Source organism: Monomorium pharaonis, chromosome 1 (genome assembly GCF_013373865.1).
Source record: "Monomorium pharaonis isolate MP-MQ-018 chromosome 1, ASM1337386v2, whole genome shotgun sequence".
Lineage (NCBI taxonomy): Eukaryota > Metazoa > Arthropoda > Insecta > Hymenoptera > Formicidae > Monomorium > Monomorium pharaonis.
In genome coordinates, this window is record NC_050467.1 from 32,989,587 (window position 1) to 33,013,413 (window position 23,827).

General features: G+C 28.6%; 2 protein-coding genes and 1 long non-coding RNA gene across 4 annotated transcripts; 2 read left to right on the forward strand and 1 right to left on the reverse strand.

Moving 5' to 3' along the window:
• The first annotated feature begins 945 nt into the window (after nt 1-945).
• Nucleotides 946-5,534, forward strand: LOC118646320. Its single transcript, XM_036288943.1, has 6 exons — nt 946-2,919; nt 3,268-3,309; nt 3,390-3,543; nt 3,725-3,887; nt 4,281-4,524; nt 5,382-5,534. The coding sequence occupies exons 1-5, from the start codon at nt 2,372-2,374 to the stop codon at nt 4,517-4,519; spliced, it is 1,146 nt and encodes a 381-aa protein (XP_036144836.1). The 5' UTR covers nt 946-2,371; the 3' UTR covers nt 4,520-4,524; nt 5,382-5,534.
• LOC118646321 lies at nt 4,305-6,629 on the reverse strand. Of its 2 annotated transcripts, none has more exons than XR_004963877.1 (4): nt 6,495-6,629; nt 5,657-5,864; nt 5,360-5,511; nt 4,305-4,443 (listed from the first exon to the last, which is right to left on the reverse strand). It is a non-coding gene; the product is annotated as an uncharacterized LOC118646321 (long non-coding RNA). The 2 variants fall into 2 exon arrangements; XR_004963878.1 differs by lacking the exon at nt 6,495-6,629 and adding an exon at nt 6,084-6,235.
• A 2,655-nt stretch (nt 6,630-9,284) lies between these two features.
• Nucleotides 9,285-12,390, forward strand: LOC118647889. Its single transcript, XM_036293812.1, has 2 exons — nt 9,285-11,137; nt 11,200-12,390. The coding sequence occupies exons 1-2, from the start codon at nt 11,106-11,108 to the stop codon at nt 12,368-12,370; spliced, it is 1,203 nt and encodes a 400-aa protein (XP_036149705.1). The 5' UTR covers nt 9,285-11,105; the 3' UTR covers nt 12,371-12,390.
• The last annotated feature ends 11,437 nt before the right edge of the window (nt 12,391-23,827 follow it).

Genomic DNA, 23,827 nt, shown 5'->3' on the forward strand with positions numbered 1-23,827 from the left:
CTCCCTTCCCAATCAATTAGATATAGATTTTAACACTGATGGTTGTTATTTAGATAGGTCGGGAAGTATTCACATTTGGCCAATTCAGTGTCGGCTAGTAAATATCAGGCATTTGAAACCAATAGTAGTGGGAATATATAAGGGTCCTACAAAACCGAATGATCAAAATTTATTTTTTGAAAAATTTGTCGCAGATTTTAAAAGAATATTAACTAACGGAGGTGTATCTTACCATGGTAAAAAATTAGCAATCCGTCTAAGATGTTTTATAGCTGATGCACCAGCTCGTGCTTTTATTCTAAACCATCGAGGCCATACATCTAGCCAACCATGTTCCAAATGTAAAATTTCCGGTATACGGTGTGAAGGTCGTTATGTTTTCCACGGTGTTCGTCATTCTCTTCGTACAGATGAGGAATATTCCAGATGTATAGATGAGGATCATCACAGAGATGGCACGAGTCCATTGTCCATATTACCAATAGGGATGGTTTCACAAGTTCCGTTTGAATATATGCACCTCGTGTGTCTAGGAGTTGTTAAAAAATTATTGTCTGCATGGGTACACGGAAAATACTCACGATCATCAAAATTATCAGCAAGAGCTATTACTTGCATATCTACACAATTAAAGATACTTACAGCTTATTGTCCATCCGATTTCGCTAGACGACCTAGATCACTCGATATGTGCGCAAAATATAAAGCGACAGAATTTCGCCAATTTATATTATATACAGGTCCAGTCGTAACATATGGCATTCTCAAAAAGGAAGTGTACACACATTTTTTACTTTTGCATGCAGCCATAAGAATTTTAGCTTCCACGTCGCCATCGGAAGCATATTTGAATTTTGCAGATTGTGCTCTTCAAAAATTTGTTATTAGAGCAGAAAACATTTATGGTCCAACATTTAATTCTTATAATGTGCACGGTCTCATTCATCTTACTAATGACGTGCGACAATTAGGTCCTCTTGATTCATTTTCTGCTTTTCCATACGAAAACAACATGACAATGTTTAGGAAATTGTGTAGAAAACCTGGTCTTTGTCTGCAACAAATTTCAAATAGAATGGCTGAAATGGAAGCGCATGAAGTTAATGATAATGACAATATTGATTCTACTTTGGAAGGAGCATTTATAAAGCACAGTTCAGGCCCTCTTCCACGCAATCTTAATTGTAATCCACCTCAGTATCGTAAAATTAAATTTCATGGAATGATACTTACCGTAGACAAACGTGATAATTGTTGTCTTTTAAAGGATGGATCCATTTGTGTTATTGTCAATATTTTCATGGTTAACGATTCATATTATTTGTTAGTTAAAAAATTTTTACAAGTACACGACTTTTATAATATTGGTATTACATCTTCTGCGTTAGACATCTTTAAATGTTCTGAATTAACTTCTCATACTTGTTCCATTCATATCAATGAAGTACGTGTAAAATGTTATAGAATGCCTTTTTGGAATCATACATTTAATAATGAGAGTAGTGATGACGAAAATTATACACAAACCTCTCAGTATATTGTAGCTGCTATTATACATAATAAAGATTAAAATTCACCTATTATGTAATTGCAAGTAATTATTGCGTATATTATAAAGTAGTGAATAAAATATTTGTGTGTATTATCTTTTACTTTTTAATTCTATTAGATATTTAATTTTGTAATTTTATTATTTTCAAAATGTTTAAACCTTTTCACTCTTGCAAATTACTTTCTGCGTATAATAAATTATTGCGTAGAAAAGATTAGATGCTTTGCTATATTCTACAAGTATAATACGTATAATCCTTATAAAAATATAATATATAATATATAAATATAAAAATATAATAATATACAAATATCTTTAATAATAATATAATATATAATATATAAATATAATAATATAATATAATATACAAATATCCTTAATAATAATATAATATATAAAAAATATGCTATATAGGCAGTACTGTATTTGCTAGTAATGAATACTTACTTTAAGCATTTAAAACACTGTTAGTATTTTTAATACTCAAAATAAATAATAATTGCTAACCAATTTGATACCGTCTAGTGTTATATTTTTTATTTAAAAAGGGTGACAAATATATATAATCTTTACTTTATGCATTCTACCTTATATAATTTTTATATAATTATCTCGATTATGTTTATATAATTTAATTGAAAAGCTTGGTAAAACAATAAATCAACAAGTTTTGTAACAAGGAAAGAAGTAAGCTCTAAAACTTTAAACTTTTTATTTATGGTAAAAAAGATAAGCTGTCTGTTGCGTACATTCATATAAACCTTTCAAAAAAAAATAGTTTATATAATTATGTAAATATACTTATGTAAATATAGAAAGATGTCTACATTAAATGAAAATCGTCTCAAACGACCCATCGTAAAACCATCGAGATACCAGACTACCTCATCCGACGAAGCTCCGCGTAGAAAGAAGACGGGAAAAACTGGCGGACAAGAAAAAGATATTGATGCAACTATGGAAGAAGACATAAGGGAGTTAGGAGGAATTTTACAAGAAAATTCCTCGCTTATTAATAATAATAATAATAATATACAAAATACTTCTGAAACACATTTTAATTCTTATACATACACAGCACAAGCGCAAACATCCACTCAGGCACATCAAGTAGATAATCAGTACCCATCTGTACAAATATCACCTAATACGGAATCATACGCCATATTACCATATTCTGTCACTCCTTACACACAACATAGATCTACGGCATTAGCTAGCTCAACATTTATACCGCCGAATGAACATAATGTTTTAAATCAATACAACAAGTTTCAGGTTCCTTACTCAAACGCAGGCGAATCAAGCCAGATTACAGAAAGATACAGAGCGCAACAAGAACAAATTGAAGATGAAACGGAGAGTCGGTAAGTTTAAGATTCATATACCATTAGTTGTAGGTCAAATTTTTTAAGAGTTAATTGACTGCGCCATAATATAATAATATAATTAATAACATATAACAATTAAATATAACAATATAACAATATGTAAATAACAAATACAAATAACAAGTAAATAAATGTGTATATAAAATATAAATAAAAGACATTTAATACAAATAATATTACTAAAATAAAATAATAAAAATTACAAAAATCTTAACAACATATACTATCATTTAAAAATATTAGCTTTTTAAATACACATTTATTTTATTATTATTTATATATTTATATATTTTATTATTACTAATATAAACATAATTTTGATAGCAAAACTCAAGAACGATTGGATCGCATAGAAACGGAATTGAGGTAAATTTTATATATATGTATACATGAGAATTTTGTTATACACATATTTAATTGTAAACTTATTTACAATTTGTTCGCAGGAAATTAAATAATACTGTGGAACGGATTTTAAAATGTGTACAAATAAAGGAAAACCGACGACGACCATTACAAAAACCGGCATGTATACCGATTTCGACAGAGATGGAGATGCAAACTTTTGAAACAGTTAATGAGGATATATACGACCAAGTTGTAAGTCAATGGAAAAAAAACAATAATAATTATAACAATAATAATAACAGTAAAACATAATAACTGCAAAACAATAATAATAACAGTAATAATAAAAACAGTAAAAAACAGTAATAATAACAATAATAATAAATAACATAAAAGTAATTATCGCGTAATAAACGATTATGTTGCAACATAGGTGGAATATCTTGAATATGTGGGAGGATTCACAATAAAGGAAGCAATCAATCTATCCTTCAAAGAAGTGATAAAGGATAGTCTAACGGTGGCGTATACTTGGTTCGGATCTAAACAAGGACCACGACCCTTGTATAGGACTCGCATAATAATGGCAGTTTATGGTATGACTCTATGATTTACCTTATCATCTTTAAATATATATTTTCTTTAATATATCTCTACTTATCTAAAGATATTTATATTACAGTAAAACATTAATATCACAATTTTTATATTAACATATAAAAATTGTGATATATATTAATTTAATAAATATTTTATATATTAATAATTTAAAATAATAAATAGCTAGTTAAATATTAAATGTACATATACCCGCATACGCGCGCACGCACACGCACACGCGCACACACACACACACACACACACACACACACACACACACACACACACAAGCTCACACGCTTTTATATACATATATAATTATATACATTTCTATACACGCATGCACATTTTTGATATTTTTCGTAATATATCTTTTTCTCCACTTACAGAAGCCGTTTGTAACAGCCGACATTTCAATAAACCGACTAGAGCAGAATTCCAAGCGTATGCGAGAGAGGCTTTGCGGTCAGCGAAACAAAGGCACAGGATGGCTACCCAACAAGTGCGACAGAATAGAGAACAAGGCAGAACAGCACGTGATTACTGGAATGACTGCAACGAAAATGAAAATGAAGATCATTCAGATGTGGAGTCCAATATGGGTTCAAATGTTGAAGAGGAGAATTAATTTAGGTAAGGTATCATCATATACAAAAAATATCAAGGGGATGTTGGAGACAGTCAGATTAAGTAGTAATTTTCATAAGATTTTTAAGATTTTTTTAAAATTTTGATATTTCTTCGTTTTTGATATAAAGTTCAGTTTATGGAGTGATAGAAATATGTATACTTTAATTCTGGAAAAGAATCTTTGAAAAATATATATATGAAATCGTGTTACAAAATTTTCATAATGCGATTTCGTATTTCTTTTATAGATTTGAAAATTTTTCTCCAGAATTAAAGTATACATATTTCTATACATATATATTACTGTCTATAAATTGGACTTAATATCAAGAACGAAAAGAAATACATATACAATTTTGTTAATGATTCTACCCTATCGATCCCGATCAAGTTTGACGCCAACATCCTGTTAAATAAGATACAAAAAGTATGCTCTGCAAGTTAACATTTGTAGCGGCCGTAAACACGGATACTTCAGCATTACGGTCGTTACAAATACATTTCATTATACTTAACGTCTCATTCAAAGAAAGATATTAATGTTATTTTTAAATGTTTGTAAAAAGAAATGTATTTTATTACTCACACACACGCACGCACGCACACACACACACACACACACACACACACACACACACACACACACACACACACACACACACACTAAAATTAATATTTTTGTACGTGATACAAATAGATCTTATAGTTGCATTCTATTATTTAAATTAATAGCTTTTCTTTTATAAGAGACAGAAATGTTAAGTATAATAGAATTTAATAATTTATAGCATCTTTTTACATGTCATTATATTTGTATAATAAGAAATGATTATCTTACCTTGCTTTTCTCTCCATTGCAGATTTCAAGATTTCCAGGAGGAACTGCGTAGTCCTGAACCCCTAATCTCGTAAGAGGATGGGGGATGTATGGAAATGCTATGCAAAGATACTGCAAGTTCGTGGGTTCCACTTGTGGGTAGCGTGCTACTCCTACGTCCCACCAAAAAAAAAAATAATTTTTTTAAAATTGAGTTACTAGCATTACACTTGTGACAACATATTGGTGAATAAAAAGTTACGTGTTAAAAAATTTTCTTGTCACAACTTAATTTATATTAAACAAAATATTACTTACGTTGTTTTTTCTAAGTTACAGATGCTGTTTCTCTCTTTCTTGGGATTGTACAGTCTCACACATCTTTCAAGAAGATAACACGGTCCCACATATCCTTCAAGGAGAAGTATATATGAGATGCTTGTGCCGTCCATGGACTATTTCTCGTGGAGAGAACGTTTAAAATTTCTCGTGGAGAGAACAGGATCGTTCTAAATCCCGTATTAGTCTTTTATAGAACAGAGAAAAGAATGGTGAGTTGTGTTTAAAATTGGTTTTTATTACATTCAGTAATATTAGTGAATTAAATGAAGACGCTGTTGATAAATTCATCATGCAAGAATTAAATAATTTTGTAGAATACAAATTTAGCAAAAAATAGATAGCGTTTTCATTTAATTCACTATGCATGAAGAATTAACAAATTATTATTCGCATAGTGTTGTACCTTCTACTTTTGTTACCTAGGATATAAAGTATAACTGTATGCGAATAATAGTTTGATAATTCAGAATAATATAAAATTCAGAAGGACTTGCAAATATATATATAAATTGTTGTGAGCGTGGGCTTCACGTTTTCGCGCTCATTGCGTACGGCAGCTGTAGTCAGCTGTCTTAGAAAATCAATATTATCGATTGCCTCGGTAACAGCTGACCAAGGCAATCGATAATATTGATTTTCCACAGCTGACTACAGCTGCCGTACGCAATGAGCGCGAAAACGCAAAGCCCACGCTCACAACAATATATTTTATTTACACATGTTTTTGTGTAAAAATTTGTTTTTACCTAGTCCTTTTTTCTGAATCTTACTTTATTAATTATCCAGATATTTAATATTTTCGTTTTTTACTTACAGATGCTGTATCCAGCCTAATCTAACCTATAATTGCACAAACGTCGCACGTCCACATGGGATCACTGGGAATTCTATACAGTTAAATTATAATTCCCGCTTCACGCCAACCACAAAAAGCACTTTTACAACGGCACTCACAAACACTTAGGCCGGTATTCATAGTCAAATCTTATTTTAAGATCATCTCAAGTAATGTCTTAAGATGCTAATACGGCTCTGTGATTGGTTGATGGCATCTTAAGACTGTACTTAAGATGATCTTAAATATAAGAATCGACTATGAATACCGGCCTTAATATTTATATTATTTTGCATGTACGACACGTGCACGCAGTGAGTTTGATCTGGGGCTTGATTCTTGTGACCTCTACTTTTTCGCTGGACTGCTGCACTGGTGCAACAAGTTAGAATGAGAAAAAATATATTTGTCTCACTAATTTGTTGCACCAGTGCAGCGAAAAAGAACAGGGGCTCAATTCTTGAATTCATTTACAAGAGAAACGTATGCGCAAATACTCGCTCTAACAGAAAAGTTGCAAGTTTATTGGTTAAAAACTATACGATAGCCAATAAATTTCCAACTTTTCTGTAAGAACAGAATTTGTGAATACATTTCTCTTGCGAATGAATTCAATAATCGACCTCCTGACTTAAGATTAAGGCTGCGTTCGGAAATATCACTCGAGTGCTCCTACATATCAATTAATCCTTGTTTTATAATATTCGACGAACAATAAAGATGAAATGATAACCGAGGGTACACAAGTGACATTTCCGAACGCAGTTCTCTAAAACGGGTTCATCCAGAAATTAAATTTAAGTATATATAAATTATAAAATATAATTTGTAATGTATATTAATTATAATTTATAATGTATATGTAAAAATTGAACGTCAAATTTATAAAATTATATAATGTAATAAATTATAATTATGTAATAATAATATTAATAAACATGTACGTTGCATATATTAATTATTTCTTATTTTATTACTGATTAAAAATTATTAATTATTAATACGTTATATCGTGTTTAATATTTGCCACATTTTTGCGATTACTTGTGATGACAATTTGTGCTCGATTTCTGCTATATTTTTGCTCTCAATAGCTGATAAAGCAAATCGCGTCCTATATCTGCCGGATTTTCGCCGACATGTCATGATAGCGAACTCTGCTCGATTTCTGCTATGTTTTTGCCGTCAACAACCGATAAAGCAGATCGCGTTCTATACCTGCCGCGTTTTTGCCGTCATGTCATGACGGCAGGCTCTGCTCGATTTCTGCTGCATTTTTGCTGTCAGTATTTCATGTGACATATCGTGCTGTATCTTCGCCGCGTTTCGGGTATCGCAGCGTGATAGTATTTCATGCTTTGTTTTTGCTGTCTTTCTGCGTTTAAAGTTAAATTTGCCAGATTGTGTTCGATATTTACTGCGAATTTGCTGTCATGTTATGGTAGCAGATAATATTCAATCTTTGTTGCATTTCTATCAATATTTTATGTTAATAATCTGTGCTGTTAGAAACTAAGCTTAATGAGGAAGCAGCAGATTGAAATTTGCTGCGATATCATGATCGAGTTTGCTGGCATTATGCCGGCAAGCTGCTAGCATTTTGCTTGCTGGGTATATTTATGTATGTACATGTACATAAAATTTAATGTATATATACATATGTTCGAAATTTAATATGTTGTACATACATTAAGGGCTCTTATCACTGTGAAACCCTGAAAAATTATTATTTTTTGTGAATTTTTATAATGTAAATCAGTATATATACCCTAAATTGTGCCTTATGGAAAAATACTGAAATGATTCAAAGTTTCAGTACCAAAATTTGAGCAATTTTTTAAATTATTTTGCACATAAAAAAATACGAAATTATTAATGAAAAAATGTGTTTCTGATTCCGGCGATAGCCACCGTGCTGAATAATGTGTATAAATTTCAGACCGATCAGTTGAATAGTTTTCTTACAATCACGTCCGCCACTACTTTTCCGTGAGGCATAATTCAGGGTATATATACTGGCAAAAAAACTATTAAAACATTAAACAAAAATTTTTTTTCTTTTAAGATATGTATTAATAAATAAACCAAACATTACTTTGCTAGAAATTTCATACATTTTTTGAACAGTTACTAGACATATATATATTACTCTTGTCTAGTAATTGAGAAGTAAAATTGCTTAAGATCCCAATCAAAATGTAACGCTTTGCTTGCAGTTACTACGCATAAAAAATGCACAAAATTTGAAACTTTTTATTGAATAAAAACAGAATCGTAAATGAATTATTCAACTGATTGATAAGCTAACCTAAAAGCTTGTTTATTAATACTAAACAATAATTGAACAGATGTCAACGTATATTTATACCAGAAAAACTGCTTCAATTACTGAATAAGATCTATCAAATTCTCGTTCATTTCCTAAGCAGCATTGTCAGAATTATGAGAATGCAGTAATACTAGACAATAACTGGATGGGTGTCTAGGAAAACTGCATACATTTCTATAAGAGTAATTACGTTGATTTTTAATTTACTTAAAAAGTTACATTAAAAATTTTAATTTACTTTAAAAAGAAAGACAATTTTTCAGAGCTTCACAGTGATAAGACCTCTTAAGTATAATGCAACTGTGCATGAAATGTTATGTATATGCACATTAAAATCAAGACAGAGACTTAAACTATTTTATATACTAATGTATTACGAAATTTATTCATATAAACTATATATATGAATATGTTACAAAACATATCATAAAATCAAAACATATAATTATAACAAAATCATATTATATATCGTTAATAACATCTTAATAGTATGGTACGCATAAATTCCCATTAGACATTTTTACGCAAGTAAAACAATCGTAATTTTTAATATAATTAAGCGGTACAATCTTAAAAGTATCAGTCTCATTAATGGCATATGATTGTAAAAAATCGTCAAGATGACCCGTTTTGTGTACTCGAACTACAAGAATGAAATCAGATTTCTGTATTTTTATTTGTAATTTTCGACACATAAGAATCTTTTCAATTCGTCCAAAAGTTATGCAATGAGGATTATGGTCTAAAGTAATAGTGACTCCTTTTTTATATGTTATGCTATTTACTGTGACATATGCAACTTGTTCTGCATTTATAAATAAAAGGGGTAATTCAACGGTTGGCATTAATGTACGTTTTAAACAAATTTTAAAAGTAATCGTGTCGACGAAAAATGAATTTTCCAATAAATTATCGGCAAATATTAATTGGTGTTTTACAGCCAAAGAATGACAAATATTTACGCGACTACTTGAAGCATTTGCACTTTTTTTAAGTATGCGATGCTTTGCTTCAAATCGCATTGCCCAAACTTGTCGAAGTGGTCCAATTTTTCGGATGATTTGTGGATAGTGCACCATAAAGTTATATTTTGGTTTTAAACAATCGCCGCAAAGTTTTATATAAAGTTCGTGATGTTTTTTTATTAATTTGGCTAAAGTGTCCGGTGTGTCAGATGTTGTGAATGACTTTAAACATATACTCAAAATTTGTCGAACCAACTTATACATTTTCCAATAATCATTGTTTTTGTCTGCAATTAAGTCACCAAAAATTAATGATGCATTAAGAAAGAAGGTTTTTAATTCTGATGCAGACATTTTTAAATTGAATGTTTTCAATTCATGTAAAGTTATTAATGGCGGCGTACTGTTATTTCCAAAATCAAAAAATTTAATTCTGTTGTTCAAAGTTCGTAAGTTAAAATATTTTTTCTCTAAAATCATGTGACGTAAAATTAGCATTATTTCATCTTTACAGACTCCTTCCAAAAAATCATGCATAATATCGACCATAGACATAGTATATTTAGACCGAGGATTGTCCCAAATTTCGAGAGTGGGGGTATAGGCACACGTAAAAAAGGACAGACAATATAACAGGTACTTTCTTCTCTCTCACACGCGCCTGCGTGATAAGTCACGCCTGTCACGTGGTCACGCCCTATTTGCACTAACCATTGTGCGTGTGTATTCGTCATGTTAAGCGATGCGTGCCGCCACGGTGCGAAGATAAGCTCTAACTAAAAACAGGTCCAAAAATAAGCATTTAAATTTATTAAAATAATTTTACTTTTGTTACTCGTAAATAAACAATCAAGAAGTGAATATGAGTGAAAAAAGAATTTTTAAATGTTACGTATTAAATTGTACAAATACATCCGCAAACAAAAATAAATTGATATTTCACAATTTACCAAAACATCTATATATTCGAAAGAAATGGATAGAGTCTTGCAACATAACCAAAGTTACAAGTAAGACAAGAATATGCAGCGTGCATTTCAAGAACACAGATTATTTAAGTAAGTATTTAAATAATATAATAATATGGTTGTAATATTTATTTCTAAATATTTACTTTTTATTTTAATCTGTATTATTTTATATTTATTTGTACATTTTTGAGCAACATGTTTAGAACATTTGTTCTGAAGCATAATTTTCAAACTGATTAAAATATTTTATACTTTTTACAGATCATAAAAAATTAAAAAAAACAGCATTCCATCTGCAGAGCCTCGAAAAAAGTTTGTTCCAAATATGATGAAGAAAAATCAATATGATAAAAAAAAGTGAGTAGTTTGATTTATTATTATTCTGAATATAGCAGTATTTAATGTTTTAATATTTTCAGTGAAACATGCACATTAAATCGTGTCAGCGAAGTAAAAAACAAAGGTATTAACAATGAACAAGAAAAACAACAAGTACAAGAAAATGAGAAAGCTGTAGTAGAGCAGTCGGTGCATAACCAAACAATAAGAGAAATAGATGCAGAAATCTGTGCAAAAGAAACAGCAAAGTTTTGTGATGAATGTTCAAGTATTAGTATAAATAATAATGGTGTACAAAATAATTGCCAATGTCCTAATATTGAAGTTGAAAATGATAGTGATGATGTACCGAATATTATTGATAATGATGTATTGCAAGAATTGAAAGAAAACTTAGATATTGTAGAAGATATAACAAATAAAGTGAATAAAGAAGTTTATAGTAAAAATAAAATAAGATTTATAAATTTATTAAGAAACGATGAAGATCTTATTGCATTTACTGGAGTTTCATTTCAATTATTACAAAGTTTGATAAAAGCCGTTACACAAGTTAAAGGAAAAAATCAATATAAATTTGGAAATTGTGTACAAGACAGAATAGTATTACGTCTTTGTAAGCTACGACTGAATATGTCTTTTAGATGTCTTGCAGCACTTTTTAATTTAACAAGGCAAAGCTGTACAAATAATTTTGTTTATATGGTTCAATTACTTGCACAAATATTAAAATCTGCAATACATTGGCCATCTATTGAAGAAATTCACAAAAGTATGCCAATTTGTTTTGAAAAATTTAAAAGTACATATGTTGTTCTTGACTGCACTGAAATACCAGTTGAAAAACCTCGCTGTTTGAATTGCCGGCTTAAATTGTATTCGCATTACAAAGGATGTGAAACAATAAAATTATTAATAGGTATAGCACCTTGTGGATTATTGTCATTTTTAAGTGAAGCAAATGGTGGTCGAGCATCTGATAAGGCTATATTTAATCAATCTGGCATCATCAATAAACTGGAACCTACCAGAGATGCTATAATGGTAGATAAAGGTTTTCACATCGAATCAGAATGTATGCAGAATCACATTCAATTGATAATGCCCCCAAAATTAGAAAAAAAGAAACAATTTAATGCTCAAGAAGCTTTATTGACAAAGATATTGCATGTGCCAGAGTTCACGTTGAGAGGACAATTCAACGTTTTAAAATGTTTAAAATTGTTAAACATAAAATATCATGGACACTAATTCCATACATTGATAACATTTGTACTGTTGTTGCTGCACTTGTTAACTTAAAAAATCCATTACTTGCTGAAGATAAATTTTAAAATTTTAAAATTATGTATATTATTCTATTATTTATGTATATGATTGTATAAAATAAGTATATATTGCAATTATGTATAATGGGTATAAATAAAAAAACCTTATATAAAACCTACTAATAAAATCTTAAAACCTTAAAACCATAAAATCTTATATACTAATATAGTAAATTAATATATAAACTTAACTTATTAACTTTTATACATATAAATTTTAAAGTATAACAAAACATAATTTGTAAATTTTTAACTGTAACATAAAAATTTTAAAATACTACTTATTTGTTAAATCTTGTAGAACTTTTTGTGACTTAATATTTTTCATATTTTTACAATCTATATTTGGTTTTAATTTTATTGTATGCTTTAGTATATACTTAAAATAAACACATTGCAGTTTAGATACAAAATCAGAAATTGAGTTGTTGTCATAAGGTACACTTATTATTACACAAGTGTCATTGTACGAAGAGTAAATAACAAAATCATATAGTCTTACATTAGTTACAAACATACCTAATTGCACTTGACAATAGTAAGAGTGATTTTTTTTTAGTAAAAGTTGTCCATTTGTGTTAATAATATATGGTAAAGCTAATAGAACATCATTAATATCTTTTTTCATCCCTTCTACAGGACACTTAATTTCAATAATTTTTTTTTCTGATAAAATTAATCCATCAGGGCTGTAGCCTAGCCATGGGATGTTAGGATGAACTAATAAACCTGATAAAGTTATGTGATGTTTTGTAATTTTTTTATAGCACAGCCTAGCGTTATTTTCATTTTTCAAACCATGATTCGTACTAGTACTACCTTGAAATTTATTATTTAAATGTTTATCAATTTTCACATCCCATTCTGCTTTCTTATTTTTTAAATAAGTCACTGATAGGCACAGCTAGGTGTGATTCTTTTTTTTCTCTCGTAAAGCCAAATATTACCTTTCTGATTTTGTGTACTGCTACTCAATTGAACAGCATCTTCTATCGTTACCTTAACATTTTGATTATAAAAATGTTGTAAGTTTTTATCCAAATCACTAAATTTAAACGGTTTAATCAATCCATTTGTAATCACATTATATAAAAGTGAATCATTTTCTATTGGTGAACAAATTGTCTGACTAAAGATACTTTTGCATTCTTCTGTGGTAATAAATATACTTTTCTTTGAAGCGGTATTAAGTGCAGATCTTTTCTCATTATTATTGTAGCCTTCTTTTAATTTATATAGCATACTGTTTTGTTATCTGCAAAAATACTTGTTTGTGTACGTGAAGAATGTATATTCATTATTTATACAATAAACTAATTAATTACTTTTTAATATACATTGCACAAGTTCATCTGACATACATTGACTAATTTTGGGTACCTTGTAATTAGATTCTTTTTGTAATCCATGACAAAAATTTTTAATTGGTACCGCTTCATACATTGTTCTGACAGTGTTTTTTAATTTGCCCCATTTCTGTTTAATATCAGTGCATGTAGATCTTTCTATATCACACTTTTCTGTCCTGTTAATTAAGTAAAAAATATTTGTTATATCAAAATTAATTAATTTAAAGTACATATAATGATACTTTTAATATATTTATATATAACTTTTACCTAATTAAATATATAAGAGCTCCTATGCAATGCTTGCATTGTCCAGACCCGGCTTTGTACGAACATGAACATTTAATAATTTTTTCATCCATATTTTTTATAATTGATACATTAATTTCATGTGGATTACTATATAAATCGCTTGACTTTAGACATAAAAATATTAAAGTTGTTTTTTCTTTATCAACACCTGTGATGCCACTGTACATCAAGTGATGTGCATTCACAACATTTTCCCCTTCAATATATTTGCGACTGCCCTCACCTGCGTAGTTTAATAAATCGGTTAAATTTATCAAAAAAGTCATTTTCTCTGTCTTACGAAGCATTCAAACAGCATATCTTGGACCTATTTTTAGTTACCGCTTGCCTCCGCACCGTGGCGGCACCCATCGCTTAACATGACGAATTATGGTGTGTATAATCGGCCTTTAGGTTAAGTTTCTACATTTGTTTATGTTTATAATATATAGTATCTTTATTTCTTATATATTTTATAACAAAATTATTTATAAAGTGATAAAATTAAAAATAGTTATTTTTTAATTGTAGGAAATATTGTAAAGCAGTAAAATGCAAATAAAAAGTGAATAATAAACTTTATTACATTAAATTACATTACATTAAATGAACATTAAAAACATATCCAGAACGTTTCCAAATATATATATATATATATATATATATACATGTCAAAATAAACAAAATAATTTTACTTTGAAAATAACATAAGTTGATAACAAGTGATAACATAAAAATTTCTAAACGTATATAAACATATATAAACACAAACTAAACAAAATAATTTTACTTTTAAACTTTATATAAAAGAAATAAATAGCTTAAATGTATACCGTCTTGTATTAATAAATTATTATTGGTTTTGGAATAATGTCATTTTATTATATTTCATTCTAATCCTTTGTACATCGATAACTGATTTAGCTTCATGGTTTAATATGTGAAGTAAAAAAAGTTTTTAAAATTAATTTTATTATTTGATTCCGATGATCAAAAAGGGGTGTTTGATCAAAAATATGATTATTATCATCAAATATGGTTGGAGGAATTTCACTTAAAGTTTGACATATTAAATATTGCACAATGTTTTTGGTTGTAAGCAATTTGCTTCTATTACATTTCAAAACACTATATGCAATCTTGCAAACTGTAATTACGTCAATTGATGCCTCAAATAATTGACCTTGCTTTTTCCGTTGTAAAAGTTTACTATTACAATATGTATCAGATTCTTTCTCTGATACATTTAACAATAGTGATTTGCAAATTGAACAATTAATTTTGTTTGTAACAATTTTAGCAACATAACCGGACATGTAAGCAATAATTTCTTCAGCATATTCACTTAGTTGAATATTTAATTGATTATTATTATTCATGAAATAATTATGATCCATAAAAATAGTGTTCAATGAGTGTTCACTTAAATAATTTTCATCTTGTTTCACAATAGTTTTATTTATTTCTACTTGCACATCATTTGTAGATGTGTTACATAATGTAAGTAAAATGGTATCATCTTTAGGAATACAATTTGCAGTTAGAGGAACAGATATGTTTGCTAGATACAATATTTTTCTAAAAGAGTATTTAAATTGCTTTGCAGATGGATTGTTATTCCAACCATTTTGTCTTCGGATTAAGGAAAAAAAGGTTTCAAGGTGGTCTTGTGATAACTTGTACGTTAACAAAAACTTTATCATATTTGCACTAAATAATTCTTCTGCTAATACAACAATATTTTGTAAATTAATAATAAATCCTAGGAAACCAGTTTTTAACGTGCTTTCAAGTACAGGAATATTTTTTATTTTTAACGAAGTAATATAATCAATGAAATATGTAATTTTATCTTTTATAATAGGTAATTCATTTTTTGTTACAGCACGTTTTGTTTTTGTTTTATTATATAAATTGCGCGAGTTTAGCAAATCAAACATATCATTAAAATTTTTACAAAATGTTGCTGTTGCTGAAGCTTTGGTAAATGTTGGTATCTGTAGGTCACATTCCAAAAAAGTTAACGCACTTGCCACAGAATTGCTAAGTACTTGTGCTGCTAAATTTACTTTCATTTTTTTATTTGAAAAGTATGCATGTTTTTTCCGAATTTTATTTGCAGCATGCAACTTTTCGGTATCTTGTATTTTAACCAATTCTGTAATATATCTCCAACTAATTACATTTCCATCTTTATCTGTGATATCTTCTTTGCCAAATGCATTTCTTACAAGTTTTATCATATGACAAGCGTCGTAAAAAATAAAGACGTGTTTAGATTTATCAGCTGGATGGATAAAATATGGCAAAATATTTTCAACGCGAATTTGTTTTAATTGTGCGCCTAATACTTCGCACATAGAAATGTTTGAAGGAGCCCCATCACATGTAATACTTGTTACATTAATTTGTTTTTCATGGAGTACATGTAAAATGTTGCTTAATATATTTGCTTTGTCAGTCCCGCTTAATGAGTGTATAAAATAATATGCAATAGGAAGTTTAAAATGATCATTTATACAAACCAACATAAAAACGAGAACTTGAGTAGCAAGAGTAGTATCATCGTGACCGATACAAAACCGTGTGATTCTTGACTATCCCAGTCAACTTGTTTTCTAATACTCATTTCGTCTAAAGTAATATTAAATATTAATTTTTTATTCATTTGCTCCACATTTTTTATCTTATTGACTACAATTTGTAGTGCTTGATCAGATATACCCGGGTTAATATTAACACCTTACATCCATGTTCGAAGTGTAGTTGGATGTGGTAAACACTTTAAAAAGGTTTTCCTTACATAAGAATATGCTGCAGGAGAATGGAAATGCAACGTACTAGCAAAATTTCGTAACGAAGTTGGAAATTCTCTATTTCGCTTTCTATTTCGCAACATTCTTGTTAATAATTCATTAATAGAAAGTGGTAAATCCTAAAGTGTAAGAAATAAGAAATGAGAATAAAGTATTAAAACGTATAAATTCAATTTAAAAAAGACAAAATACGTACTGAAATTATTCATAATTGTAATTATTGAAACGTATCCCATACAGAACAAGACAGTCTATGAACATCCCAGAATATTCTAGAACATCCTAGAATATCTATGAATATCTAGAATGTTCATCTAGGATATCTATGAACATCGTAGAATATTCTAAGATGTTCAAAGAACATCTTGTGCTGTATGAAATGTTTGTATGTTTATGTGTGTATAGGGGAAATACGGGAAGTATTTAAAGCTGCGTTCCAGTTAATTCTCGAAAATGATTCAAGATTTAAAACAAAAAAATTCATTTATCGCATTAGTCAATTAGTTGAATTGTTCAAACGATCAATTCTTTCTTTATTTGAAATCTCGAATTAATTTCTAGTATTGCGAACACAAAGCTTTACAGAATAAAATCTGTATGTTTACTCACTTGAATAGCATTTATAGCATCATCTTTTAATAACTGCTTCAAATCTTGAAATAGGTCATGTAATGTTTTTACTTTTTTGTTTAAGCAAGACCTTTTTTGCAGCATATTTTTCTTTTTAGTTCTATTTAAAGTAGTATATTGAAATGCTTTCCATTTTCTGCGTGAAGTGAAATCTTTTTGAGAAAAACATTCTGTATTGTAACGACTTGTTTTTACAAACACACATAGCGGTAGTTTCCTAAAAAGTACAGTATAGATTATTATACTGTTACAAAATTATAGAAAATATTATTTTTTTGCATCTTGAAATAAACTTCAATAAAAGTGTCTTACTTTTCTTTACTTGAAGTATGAATAACACTTGGCAAAGTATTAGAAATTTCATTAACGTTTTGGTCGCTATTAGTTTCTACAGATGTGACTTCTTCTTGCACAATAAATGGAACTGCTGTGGTTTTTAATCTTTTTCTCTGTCTGTATTCATGCATTTCATGATAATCGCTTTCTCGAAAATGATCACTACATACTGTAGCTCCATTATAATTAACAGTGCGACCGATAATATTGAACCACTTTTTTTTAATTTCTTTTTTTGATGGTATGCTATAAATAAATACATAAATAATTTATTGTACAAACGTAACAAAATGTTGCAATATGTATATATACTATTACAATTATTTATTACAAACATTGTGTCAGTGCAAGTATATTTACGTACGCGAAAAATGATCGATGCGGATATAAAGGATTTTGCACTTTGGAACAAATGCAACAAGCAGGAGGCATATTTTTTCCTTATCTTTTTTTGTTATATTGTTTCATCAAATTCCGATTATTTTTTCTTTTATGACAAGGTTATGTAGGTAAGTCTCTGGCACGCTCTGGGTTATTCATAGACATAGTTATTATATGCGTGACCACGTGACAGGCGTGACTTATCACGCAGGCGCGTGTGAGAGAGAAAGAAGTACCTGTTATATTGTCTGTCCTTTTTTACGTATGCTTATACCCCCACTCCTAAACCGAGCAGGCCTGATATCGACACACGGATTATTTATGATATGGAATCCGGTTATATCATTCCAAATGCTTGGTTGTTTTATCCCGCTTTCTTTATAGTGACAATTCATGACATCTATCTTATACGTTTGTTCCGTTCGTATTAATGATTCGTCTGAAATACACAGAGATTTGCGTGCTGTGCTCGATATTTTGCAAAATCTACATGAGTATCCAGAATAGAAACTTTCTATAAATCCAAAGACGCTATTTAACCCCAAATTATCTCCAACAAATGCAATCACTTGAAAATAAACCTTAACTTTTTCGTCATTAAGTATAACTTTAATTCCTTCTTGTTGCAAATTATTTAAATCCATAATTAATTTTGCAAATATTGTCTTTGAATTGTAAGATTTAATATCAGTGGAATGATAAATTTGTGCCAAAAAAATATTTTGTAATTTAGATTTATACTCTGGAGGCAAACAAGCAATCAAAAAATACAAACCCGACAACTTATGAATACCCGAGCGAGACCCTAAAGGATTACCTATTTCTAAATCATCTTGGTAAAGTAGTAAAGGTAAAGTGATTTCATTCAAAGTAAATGTTTTGGTTTTCCACAAATCTGCCTGTATCAGATTTTCAACTCGATCTGTACATTTATTAAGAAATGAAACATAGCTTAAAATAGTTTCTAGAACTTTCGGAGTTGTAATAAATGCTTTTAATGTAGACTTTACAGGAACGTATGCAGCAAATATTTCTATAGTTTTTAATTTGCCATTCTTATCTTTTCCTTCTTGACATTCCAATAAAATACGTTCTGGTTTTGTAAACCAACCGTTGATTTCTAATTTTTTAAATCTTTTAAATTCCGATCCTATCGAAACAAAACTATTTTGTAATGTTTCAAACTTTTCTCGGATTACTAATTTACTATCATCAGAAGCAGAAACTAAAGCAAGTTGTTTTAATTCATTTACATAACTACTATTTAAAAAATAGTAAAAACTATCCATTATACTTTGCGTTTGAATGCGGGAAAGTGTAGTATCAGCGTAAAACTTAGAAATTACGCGAAATGTAGCTTTTTCAAGATTTTCTAACGAATTTTTTTTATTTAAATTTATATTATCTTTTCGAAGTATTTTATCTTCTTTACTTGGAATACTATATTCATTTAAATGTGAGCTAAAGGACGAATCAGTTATAATCTTTGGATTACAAGTAGGTATGTTTTGCTTTTGATGATCAGTATTTACATGTTTTCTGTATGAATTTATTTGCGAAAATAAACGACTGCACGATTTTTCCGTGCATAGAAAACTTTTTATACCAGTGTAACGATGAATTACTTTGGTATGCAAATCTAAATACCTATAATCTACGTGTTCTTCGCACGAGGGACACTTGACAATCATTTTTTAAAATTAAAATTAAGTATGTAATATATAAAATAAAATTGTGTCAACACTGTTAAAAATATCATGAAAGTTAAGTTACACAAGTACATTAAATATAATGTATCTATAACTAAAAAGTATATGTGCATGAAATTTAATGCATGTGTACATTAAATTTAACTTACTTGTGACTTAATTTTTATTGACAACATTAATTTTAATGTACCTGCTTGAAATTTGTTTCCGTTACATTAAATTTAATGTAATTATATTTAACAGCAAGGAAGACTTTTAGAGTCCAGAGAATATTTCACGGTTTCTTCGCAGCGTTCAAATCAGATCAAAGGGAATGCGCACTCACGTATTGTTTAGTGTTCCTGGATGAACTGATGTTATAAACAATATACTAAGTGTGTCAAATTCAACCTAAGTAATATATATCTTTTAAGGAAAAAATCACAAATTTAAGATAAAACTTTTGATTAATCTCAACCTAAGTGGTATATTCTTTTGGATAGTTCAACTTAAGTATTTAACATATACTGTTAAATATGTTCCTGAAATTTTTAAAGTTTATACTCACACACAAAAATTAACTTCTCTACAAAAATAGTGATATTTAAATATTTTGCACCAATTATAAAAACAAATATTTTTATAAGAACTAAAACATTATTACTATTTTTTAGCCAGTTTTTATAATACAAAATTTTTTAGATTTGACACTATAAAATTAGAGTATTACGTTTTTTTTCTACAAAAGTAATAACCCAGCAAACACAAAGTTACATGTAACGTTCCTGTTAGTGTAATTTCCCACTCAACAATGTAATTGTAATATAACACGTGTGTTATACTACAATTACATTGTTGAGTGGGAAATCACAACTAACAGGAACGTTACATGTAACTTGGTGTTTGGTGGGAATATATATAGAAAAGAAAATGCGCCAACTATAAAGTAGATGTTTATACAAACTAGAACATTACTTTATTATTCTTTGGCTGACATTTATAGTTTAATTTTTCTTTAATTCCGTATCAGACTAAAGATTGATATTGAGATTGAAATGAAATGTAACCAATTAGTTGGTCAAATTCTAATTCAATCTCAATCTCAATCTTTAGTCTGATATGGCTTTGATTGTCTTAAGTTTGTCTTTAGATACAATTTTGTTAATTACGAAGTATTTTAACGATAAACTTAAGATCCTTAAATATAAAATTAAACTATAAATATTAGCCTTTTGTATTAAATTATTGGCTGCTGTGTGCCGATACGAGGCTGCTGTGCGCCTGCAAAAACAATTGTCAGGAAGTATATTGGCAAGGAATAAAGAAGATAATATTGAGCTGGCAAATAAGTTTTAATACAAATAAATTATAAATGTTACAAATAAATATTTTAATACAAATAAATATTTTACTACAAAAACTTGGCGCTGCTAAACCGAATAATTTGCTTTAATACAAAATCATTTTCTTACAATTTCACTTACATATTAAAATAGTACATTTAATATACACGCATGAGGGAGAGAGAGAGAGAGAGAGAAAGACGCACGCACGCACGCATAAGAGACAGATATTAACCGCTTCCTTAAAAGTAAATCGCTTCCTTATAAACTAAGTTATATACTAAACTTAAGTAAATCGCTTTCCTATAAACTAAGTTATATACTAAACACACACACACACACACACACACACACACACACACACACACACGTTCAAATGCACATATAAGAAAAAAGGAAGAGCTGGCAAATTATTCGGTTTAGCAGCGCCAAGTTTTTGTAGTAAAATATTTATTTGTATTAAAATATTTATTTGTAACATTTATAATTTATTTGTATTAAAACTTATTTGCCAGCTCAATATGATCTTCTTTATTCCTTGCTAATATACTTCCTGACAATTGTTTTTTGCAGGCGCACAGCAGCCTCGTATCGGCACACAGCAGCCAATAATTTAATACAAAAGGCTAATATTTATAGTTTAATTTTATATTTAAGAATCTTCTTAAGTTTATCGTTAAAATATTTCGTAATTAACAAAATTGTATCTAAAGACAAACTTAAGACAATCAAAGCCATGACAATATCAGACTAAAGATTGAGATTGAGATTGAATTAGAATTTGACCAACTAATTAGTTACATTTCATTTCAATCTCAATATCAATCTTTAGTCTGATACGGAATTAATGAAAAATTAAACTATAAATGTCAGCCAAAAAATAATAAAGTAATGTTTTAGTTTGTATAAACATCTACTTTATAGTTGGCGCATTTTCTTTTCTATATATATCATTACTTTTGTAGAAAAAAAAACGTAATACTTTAATTTTATAGTGTCAAATCTAAAAAATTTTGTATTATAAAAACTGGCTAAAAAATAGTAATAATGTTTTAGTTCTTATAAAAATATTTGTTTTTATAATTGGCGCAAAATATTTAAATATCACTATTTTTGTAGAGAAGTTAATTTGTGTGTGTGAGTATAAACTTTAAAAATTTCAAGAACATATTTAATAGTATATATTAAATACTTAAGTTGAACTATCCAAAAGAATATACCACTTAGGTTGAGATTAATCAAAAGTTTTATCTTAAATTTGTGATTTTTTCCTTAAAAGATATATATTACTTAGGTTGAATTTGACACACTTAGTATATATTACTTAGGTTGAACTATCCAAAAGAATATACCACTTAGGTTGAGATTAATCAAAAGTTTTATCTTGAATTTGTGATTTTTTCCTTAAAAGAAAATATCACTTAGGTTAAATTTAAATCAAAAGTATTATTTTGGATTTTGTTATATATTACTTAGGTTGAACCATCCAATAATTTTTTTCCTTAAAGGAAAAACCACACACTTGGCGCCTTTTTTTTACCTTTTTAAAAAGGTAATTTTGTTCGGATATCACTCATTTTGTATTGTTTATAGACCACTTAGACTGAATTTGATTTATGTATCACTTAAATTAAATTTAATAAAATGTATTTTACTTGATACATAAGTAAATTATTTTTTTCCATTCCATATATCACTTTAGTTGAATTTGATCAAAAGTATTATCTTGAATTTTATAAATTTTTTTTAATTAAAGGAGAACCAGATTTAGCGCTTTTTTTAGCTTTTTTAAAAAGTATGATTACATTGCTGAACATATTTATAAAGATTAATATTTATATTAAATTAAGAATACATTTTTGCTGAATATTATTATTTATTATCAACTTTTTCTAAGAATAATATATAAATATCTTTAGCACCTCTAGGCCATTGCTTTTTGGTAATTTGCACATCATCTGCTTCAATCCAATTGCACAATCCTTCTTTACACATACTTGTAAAATGACCATTTTCAATACATGAACCATGATGAAATATAGCGTTCATAACTTTATATACTTGTCCAGTTATTAATATTTTACTTGTCGGGATAGCGCATAAATTAAATTTTTGTGGTACTTTTACTAAGCTACCATTTTGTAATGAAAATAGACTTAAACATATAATAACTATCTGTTTTGTCAATTTTATTTCTTTCTTAAATAATAACTCATTTCCTTCACAACGTTCACATGATTTATCATGTAATTCAAACCAATGTGAAAATGATATATTTAATAAATCATTAAAATTAAAACTTTTTTTCTTTAAATTGTTAACAGGAATTGAAAGAATAACATTATTATCCGTAGTAACTTTTGTATTATTACATAATTTGCATCGAGTAGTAAAAACAACTTGATGCTCTACTAAATCTTTTATAAAATCGTATTTTGTGCAAAGAGCTGTAAAAAAATCGAATACATCTCGTTTAATACAAGTTGAAAAATACTCTCCTAAGTATTCCCGTATTGCATAGGTATTTAAATTATGTATTCCATTTT

Bases quoted from the DNA above. Each gene is read 5' to 3' on its own strand.
- LOC118647889 (XM_036293812.1), top strand. From the start codon at position 11,106: ATGATGAAGAAAAATCAATATGATAAAAAAAA. The intron at 11,138-11,199 runs GTGAGTAGTTTG...TAATATTTTCAG, and splicing joins AATCAATATGATAAAAAAAA to TGAAACATGCACATTAAATC.
- LOC118646320 (XM_036288943.1), top strand. From the start codon at position 2,372: ATGTCTACATTAAATGAAAATCGTCTCAAACGACCCATCGTAAAACCA. The intron at 2,920-3,267 runs GTAAGTTTAAGA...TAATTTTGATAG, and splicing joins GAAGATGAAACGGAGAGTCG to CAAAACTCAAGAACGATTGG. The intron at 3,544-3,724 runs GTAAGTCAATGG...GTTGCAACATAG, and splicing joins AGGATATATACGACCAAGTT to GTGGAATATCTTGAATATGT.